The sequence below is a fragment of the Dipteris shenzhenensis genome, chromosome 22 (assembly GCF_047967505.1).
Source record: "Dipteris shenzhenensis isolate YYH24624 ecotype China chromosome 22, Dip_SZ_1.0, whole genome shotgun sequence".
Classification (NCBI taxonomy): Eukaryota; Viridiplantae; Streptophyta; class Polypodiopsida; order Gleicheniales; family Dipteridaceae; genus Dipteris; species Dipteris shenzhenensis.
In genome coordinates, this window is record NC_141617.1 from 12,543,785 (window position 1) to 12,552,488 (window position 8,704).

Sequence of the window (8,704 nt, forward strand, 5' to 3'; positions counted from 1 at the left end):
AACGGGCACCTCCTCCGTGCTACGATGGTTGTTTCTCCTTGCAGTGCCACCATTAGCCATCAATGCCCCGCCGCCGTCAACCATATCCATCCTAGGTTAGTTTTGATTAGAGATAAGGTTAGCTTAACTAGCTTAGGTTAGTAGATTTAGTTTAGGTTGGGTTAGCAAATGGATTAGGCTAGCAAGGAAAGTTTAGGTTTAACATAAATGGGGTTAACGTATAGCTTTGGTCGGCTGGTTCAATTAGGGTGACTCAAGTGTCCTAACTATACTAGTGGTCTTAGGTTAGGTGTCCAATTGTCCTAGGCAACTTAGTAACCCCCCTCCAGAAGGGAAAAAAACCCAACACCATCTAGAATTTCAAGCCCATCTTTCAAGTCTTTCCAACAGCCATTCGAGCCTCGTTTCGGTAACCTCTTCACCAACCTTCTTCAAAGCCTCTCCATTGCATTTTGAGCTTTGAGATAGGCAGGAATTGATAGTAATCCAGCACACGTGCATGCATTTGGCACAGTGCAACAGCAACCAACAAAGCTCTATTAGACACCATAGGACCTTATGCCTATGGAGGAAACATGGGGCAACATGCCTATAGTTTTGAGCAACTCATACTGGGCTTTGAGAAGCATGCAAAGACTTTAGGGCACTTGAACGTAAAGAAGATTCATAGCCCGGAATCCTTTTTATTACCATCCACAATCTCTTACACCCCATTACATTGGATGTTGCAAGCAATTATTTCCCCCTTTTGGGCTTATTGAGAAGACGGTCATGCATTAGATTTCAAATACAAACTTTTGAGATCAATATTAAAGTTAGCTTCTTAATGAAACTAACTTGAAAAAATCATCCATGGTGGTCTCCAAGCTGAAATACACCTTACCTCATTGCATGGTTGGAATATATATGATAGTTGTTGTACCTTACATGTTCACCTGTTAGAACTGACACAATAAAAATAGTTAGACAACATCTAAGGAGAATGCACTTATGCCAATGCTAGTAATGTAGCCAATGTTGTGCTAAGCCTCTCCACAACCAAGTCATGCTTCGAAGCCATTAAAGATTCCTCCGTCTGTAGGACACAAATTTGGTTATTTTAAGGTGATTACAAATGCAAATACGAAAGGATTTTGTGGGGATAGCTGCTCAAATGAAAATAACATCCCAAATGATGGAAACAATTATGGATAGCAAGGTCTGTTATAAATAACAATACATTGCTCCAAATGATTCCCTGATGGTTCAACATACTAATAGAAGAAATACCTACATAGGATGATGGAACAAGCCAACACAACAGTGACAATAAAGTAGTTTAAATAGATGATGAGCCAAGCAATGATGAGCACATATATAATACAAATCAACATGGAAATGTTGATGTTGTCCAGTAAGGTAAGGACTTGGGATGCACTTTCACTTGATACTTTAGGCATGATTGCAAATTTTTGAGGTCTCCATTAAGGAAGAAAATATAGAAGACCACACATATGATAATAAAGGATGCCAAAGTAAACTTACACACAATGATGAGAAGCAGCTTGTGTAGCAAGCACAAGATATGCATGACAATTTCATCCCTGAAGCTACATCACAACACATGGGAGTATCGCCAATAACTTCAACTTTGATAATCCCCTTCACTACTGCTCAATAGGTGAGCAGTTTTGGCTTGTACACTTGGCAGCCATAATGAGAACAATGGCATCTCGCACAAGAGTGATGTAAATGTGAGGGTAGAACTTTGGAAGGACGTCCCTATGCTATGTACAACACATGATATATATTGATGCCATGTATTGGCACTTGCAAAACCATATCCATGTACACATGATGAGGATGAATAAAACAATCAGGGTAATGTCAAGACTATTAATCATAGTTCATTAGCCTATGATCAAAAATATGTAAAAAAGTTCTTTGTCCAATAGGTTGCAAACATGAGCCAACAAGACAAGCTCCGAGATTCAAGTACTATGATTGTAGTCCTAATGCAATGTGATGTGGAGATCTTGGGCCACAATTTTCTGCATATTTATCATCCTGGCATGATGCTTCTTTATACTACATGCAATTATTCCAACTTGAGGTCCATGGATGTTAATATCACAAGGAGACCAACCATACGTTTGCCAATTTCTTCATGGCCACCTAATCATGGATGGGAATCATGCTATTGAAATGAATGGCTGCTTGATAGACAAACTTTCATGCCTCGATGGAAATGGCTCGGTTGTACTTTCAAATTTGACCATTGCGGCTATGGAACTGAAATTTTGATGCAATTATTTTCCAAGGGGTAATGCATTATACAGCCTTGTGTCCATGCCACTATTTCATTCCATTCACATTGAGGTTTTATGGAAACTTATTTATCAACTGACTGAAAATCCTGCAATGATATCAATCTTGGGAATTGTGCTTTGTATAGAAAGCTTAAGCAAAGGCTACTCTGCAAAAGAACTAACTGCGCTTGAAGGAGCCACTTGGAAAGGAATGATTGCAAGAGAATGTATGACTAGACCTTGTCATTTCAATTTTCATGTTCAATTGCATGCAACCTACTACTACTGTGTGGGAAAAGAACCAGAATAGTGCAACTGATGAATGGAAATTTTGTTGCAACTTTCGTTGCAGCATATCCAACATATGCAAGTTCATGCCTCACCTTCAAGAAAGAAAATGGCATTGGAGAATTATGGCAGAGATGACTTGTTCAAGGGTGCTCAACTGTTGTCAATATGGCTATCGTCAGCACATGCACTTTGGGTTGTGCACATGGCTTATAGCTTTTTCCTTTTGACCCTGGTAGCAAGCATGATATGTCTTTTTCTAGAGCAGGGGACCTTGGTGCCTAACCATCACCTCACACTTCACACTCAGTTGCACTAGCATTGAAATGTGGTAGCAACATACATTTTGAAGTATTCCTTGGATCCAATTCAGAAACAAAACTTTCAGCGCGCACAGCAAGCTCCACATCATTGTGAATTGTGCATGATGAAAGCAAGCTCAACCATGCTGAAGGGACACATTCAAATGGCATGCAGATGATCAGGTCCTCTGCCTCTTCCAATAGTCCTCTTCGCCCAAGAAGGTCAATCATACACAGATAATGCTCCACCGAGGGTGTTATGCTATGGTCACTTTTCATACCTGCAAAGTATTGCCTCCCATCAGCAACCAGTCCTGTATGACTGCAAGCCGTGAGCATGCAGATGAAGGTGATCTTGTCTGGCTCGAACCCTTCCGCCTGCATTTGACCAAACAGCTGCAGCGCCTCATTCCCATGCCCATTCTGGGCGCACACAGCGATCATGGCATTCCAGGAAACCACATTCCGTTGTCGCATCTCTGCAAAGATTCCCCGTGCATCATCTAGGCTCCCACACTTACCATACATATTGATGAGGGCTGTCACCAAAGAAGAAACCGATTCCCAGCCCTTGCCAACAACAATAGCATGAACGACTCGGCCCTCTTCTAGTGCTGCCATGCTGGCACAGGCATCCATAAGGGAGATGAAGGTGATCTTGTTTGGCAGCAAGCCTTCGTCCTTCATTTGACCAAACAGTTGCAAGCCCTCCTTGCCATGCCCATTCTGGGCACATGCCCCAATCATGGCAGTCCAAGAGACCACATTCCGGTATGGCATCTCTGCAAATACTGCTTTTGCATCATCTAGGCTCCCACACATGCCATACATACTAACAAGACCTGTCCCCACCACATCATCTAAGTCCCATCTATTGCCAGCAATGGTAGCATGGATCGCTTGACCCTCCTTTAGAGCTATCGCATTGGCACACATATCAACAATGGAGATGAAAGTGATCTTGTTTGGCTCAAAACCTGCCGCCTGCATTTGAACAAACAGTTGCAAGGCATCCTTGACACGCCCATTCTGAGCACATGCAGCAATCATGGCACTCCAGGAGACCACATCCCATTGCAGCATCTCTGCAAACACTGCTCCAGCATCATCTATGCTCCCACACTTGCCGTACATGTTGAGGAGGGCTGTCCCCACAACAGTATCTGACTCCCATCCATTGCCAGCAAGAGTTGCATGGATCACTTGACCCTCTTCTAGGGCTCCCACAGCAGCATAAGCATCAACAATGGAGATGAAGGTGATCTTGTCTGGCTTGAAATCTTCTGCCTGCATTTGACCAAAGAGTTGCAGGGCCTCGTTAGCATGCTCATTCCGGGCACAAGCACCGATGATGGCATTCCAAGAGACCACATTCCGCTGTGGCATCTTTGCAAATACTGCACTTGCATCATCCAGGCTCCAGCACTTGTTGCCATACATGTTCACAAGGGCATTCCCCACAACAACATCCGATTCCAATCCATTGCAAGCAGCAGTAGCATGAATCGCTCGACCCTCTTCTAGGGCTGCTAGACTGGCACAAGCATCCACAATGCAGATGAAGGTTATCTTGTCTGGCTCGAACCCTTCAGCTTGCATTTGATCATACAGTTGCAGGGCCTCCATGCCATGCCCATTGTGGGCACACGCAGTAATCATGGCGGTCCAGGAAACCACATTCCGCTGTGGCATCTCTGTAAACAATGCCCTCGCATCATCCAGGTTCCCATTGTGGGCAGACGCTGCAATCATGATATTCCAGGAGTGCAAATTCCGATAGACTATTTTGTCAAACACGGCACGTGCATTCTCCAGGCTCCCACACTTGCTGTACATTTGAACGAGAAGGTTACTTAGAAATCTGCTGTCCGTATATCCTCGCCTGCTCATGTGTTCATGCACATATTTTCCCTCTGATAAGGATTTAGCACTAGAGCAACGCCTCAAAAGCGAGGCATATGTAGCATGATCCGTCTCTGGGCCGAGCTGATCGAGGACCTCTGCATTCAAGCTTTCATGACCAGAGACTTCATTGCTATGATAGTGTCCATCTAACATCTGTGTAGGATAGGACTTACCAGTTCCTAGCTCGCTTAGCACCTCTTCAACAAAAGAACCGAGGATGTTGCGCTTGTCCGTAACAGACAAAAATTTAGAATCCCTAAGTTCAGGACTCGACCTATCCAAGACATTTGAGGTTATACATAGTAGATTGTCTGGTTTCCTTCTCTCCAAGGATAGCGACCGAATGTCGAGGTGAGGCATACCTGGTGCCAACGATAGAACCGCCATGGGACCAAGGCAAGACCATGCTAAAATTGAGCTTTGATCAGTCAGCAAGATCATACCTCCATGGAAGCCTGAGGTGAGGTTCGAGCAGGCTGGATGGACTGTTTCCGCGTGCTGCCCTGAGCCTTGGCGTAGCAGGCAATGGCGGAAATCGTACTGGAGCATGGAGACCTTCCTGATGCAGAACTGCCATCTCTTGCTATCAGCCGTACTGCTTTCCTTCTCCTCATGATCGCCGCCTCCTCCAACCTCACCAGATTCTACCATAGCCTCCGCTCCTCGCACTTCTTGCACAATTGCTGCTCTCCCTGGAGGCCTCTTCTGGTATCCGCATCTCAAGCTCTTTCCACGGGTTACAGGTCGGATGCAGTCCGTGGGCTATGGCGAAGTGGCAGTGGAGCATGCGAGCGTCGTTGAAGAAGATCCTACAATGGCAGCCATGGCTCTTGTTGCAAACCTTGACAATCTCCATTGCTTGCAATACCATCGTCCCAAATACTGAGAGTGTTTCACAAAATACACTTCACATCCAAAATGTCCTTCATTTCGCAACTCTCACTAGTCATGACTAACCCACCCTCATCCCAACCATTCCTGCCTCCAAACCTCGGACAAGATGCTACCCCCCGCGCTTTGCAGTTTACACCCCCCGCCGGGCACTTTCATCTTACAATGTGATTGGCTCGTCAACAGAGCAAAGAGCTCGGTGGAGCTGGGTCGGGGTGCCAAGCCGGACACGAATTCTCGAAACTTGACCGTCAATCGTTGCCTAGGCTAGAGAGTGTCGATGGATGGTGTGAACATCCGAGTACCCCAACTAGAAATTTGTAGGTGTCGAAAATGGCCTGCTAAACTTGCCCATGTGTAGCCTAAGTCTCCCTCGGGTGGGTCACTAGTAAAAATGTAAGCATATCATGTGAAGGAGTTTTTTAAATCCCATTTTTACACATTTTTCACATACAGAAGGGTATCGTATAAAGGGGGTATTCCTAGATTGAATAGAAAAAGGGTGTGTTTTATTCATGATAAATTTACAGATAAGGGATTTTACAAATAGTCCTTGAACGCACGTGATATATATAGTGCCTCGTCTGAGAATTATCCTCAACCACTCTACCCGCTACGTGGCTTGAATTGGTTGTAGGGGTTTAGGCCAATCCAACCCATCATCTTCTACTAGCACTATACTATCCGAGTATCCAACCGGCTATGGGGCCGTGCATTAAAGCAAGGCCAACATAGACTGAAAGTCCTAGAATAGGAGTTTTTAGGTGCAAGAGGTCCCATTGAGCACCCCCAGTTGACAAGCTCTGAATTCCACGCGACAGGCTCAAAGATCATCGCATGGGGCTTCATATTCAAGTTGAGATCTTCAAACAGGTGGCGCGAGCCAGTGCATCGGAATCGGCTCTTAGAGACAAAGGACTACTCGCAATGGGAGGTGTTAAGCAAGGTGCTCCATTGGGGTGGACCTCGTTTACACACAACAAAAATTTGGGTGACTCCAAAAGCTTAGTGAGGTACCAACTCCTACCCATCATAAGAGATTTCTTGGGTAGGCAACCTTAGAGGCTGTCCCCATGGACCCTCTACACCTGCTTTCTAGGATGGCTTTGTCATTATGACGGTTATCTCCATAATCACCTAATAAAAAAGGAGCACTATCTTCCAATGAGACGAAGTAGGGGGTGCCTGAGGGTACCCCTCAGACCTTCTACAATTGTATGATGTGGGAGACTCTCCATCCTGTAGTCCAAGGTGTAGTGGACTATGCATTCCAACCCCACATTGCTACTGGCTATGAGCCCATTTAGAAGGAGGGGTATGGGGATGGCATCCCCTACCTACCCCCATCTACTAACACCACGGTACGAATAGAGTGTCACACTGTCGTTCTCCCTACTATGGGGACGGCCTCTTAGCTCCCTAAGCTTGGGCATCCATTGCCCAACCAATCAAATTCAAGTAGAGAATTGTGATTCGTTCCTCATTAAATGCTACCTTTTTACAAAGTTTCCCATTAAATGCTACCCTTTGGTAGTGTGTACTCACCCTCTATGTAGCCCTAGTAGTGAGGTAGTGTGTACTCACCCGTTGCGTAGTCCTGGCAGTGACTCACATGTCATAGGGAAGTTCACCAATATCTAGAGGGCACTCCCTCCTTGACTCCCATGATGAGGAGCAATGCAAGGCTTGTCATCCACTTGTGTCACGCAAGCAGCTTCCGGATTGTTGTTGCAATGTGACTTCATGAGAGGAAGAAGGGGAACGGAGAAGGGAGCAGAGAGGGGGAGGGGAAAGGAAAGAGGGAATTAAGAAGGGAAGAAGGGGGAGAGGGAGTGGCAATCACAAGGGCACTATGATAGAAAACAAGTAAACTCAAGACAACTCCAGAAAGAGAGCTTGTATTCCAAATGTGTGCATACAACAATGAAGATCAAAGCCAAACCTTTGGCTATTTATACATTCCACCTTTTGAAGGGAGGGCCAACCCTATTCTTTCTTACCACTCTCTCTCTTCCTCATTTTTACAAGGCACTTGGGCCCATACGGATCCAAGGCAGATTTCTACTATCTTTCTTTCATCCTCTCCCTATTCTCCACGCTATCTTGCAAAATATGTCCTTGTTAACCATGGTGGTGGTTAACATGCCCCCCTTCCTATTCACAATCCATTAGTGGATCGGACTCTGTACATGATGTCTCACTTGATGACGTTGTTCATGATTCAGTGGCAGTGAATAGCCTTTGGGAGATAAGGCAAAATGGATGAAGAGGCTTCCAAAAGTGTTTGTCGAACATATCTTTGAAGGTTTGAATGTGGTAATCATGAAGATGGCGGACACAGAAGAATAGACACATAATCTGGGAAAGTTGAGGGCCGGTGTTGAGATTGAACACTATCTCCGAGTGAAGCCGCTGAAGATTCTCTTCCATTGTGGGCTCTTATGTAGGGATCTCCTGCAATAAAATGATGAGTAGGTGGAAAAAATGCATTGTGGCCGCTACTGCTGGATTAGGGATTGCCGCAAAAGTGTTATTAATTTCCTCCATTTGTGAAGTGAGAGCATAGGAGTTACCCACCGTTGGAAAATTTTAAACAATATTGGGGTTGGAGGCCTTTTCAAAATCTTTCCACGACCAACGTCTTGCCCCGCTGAGTAATAGGTGTGCCAAAATGCCTCGTGCTTCAAAAATGGTAGCCATCCATTGAGGCCGAAGCTCTACCTCCTTATTTGTTTTGGTCACTTTATCTATACTAGGGCGGTTATATCCATTGTGTGTTTGCCAAGGGTTATCCCTTTGCCACCTGTGAAAACTTCTCTGAAGGAGCTCTGTTAAGGCACGGGCTTTCATTACATCCTTGCGGTGACTTGAAAACTTTGGAGCTTGCCCCGCCACCTATTTACATTGAATATCTTCAATCACCTTAAAGGATGTGATCGCTTGGTACTAGGTGTTATGGTCGGGTGGGGGTTCCTACTGTACGGAGTCCTCTTCTTCTAGCGGATTTTGATCGACCTCCTCAATATCTTC

General features: G+C 45.1%; 1 protein-coding gene across 1 annotated transcript; it reads right to left on the reverse strand.

The window, feature by feature from the left end:
• Positions 1 to 2,869: 2,869 nt before the first annotated feature.
• On the reverse strand, positions 2,870 to 5,434 carry LOC147887749 (pentatricopeptide repeat-containing protein At2g13600-like). The gene is made up of 3 exons (XM_087393210.1): positions 3,974 to 5,434; positions 3,641 to 3,862; positions 2,870 to 3,559 (listed from the first exon to the last, which is right to left on the reverse strand). Exons 1-3 carry the CDS (start codon positions 5,432 to 5,434, stop codon positions 2,870 to 2,872), a joined length of 2,373 nt encoding a protein of 790 aa, XP_087249336.1.
• Positions 5,435 to 8,704: the final 3,270 nt, after the last annotated feature.

Bases quoted from the DNA above. Each gene is read 5' to 3' on its own strand.
- LOC147887749 (XM_087393210.1), bottom strand. From the start codon at position 5,434: ATGGTAGAATCTGGTGAGGTTGGAGGAGGCGGCGATCATGAGGAGAAG. The intron at 3,863-3,973 runs GTGTTTGCAGAG...GTTCAAATGCAG, and splicing joins GCATAGATGATGCTGGAGCA to GCGGCAGGTTTTGAGCCAAA. The intron at 3,560-3,640 runs GTCTCTTGGACT...GGTCAAATGAAG, and splicing joins AGATGCCATACCGGAATGTG to GACGAAGGCTTGCTGCCAAA.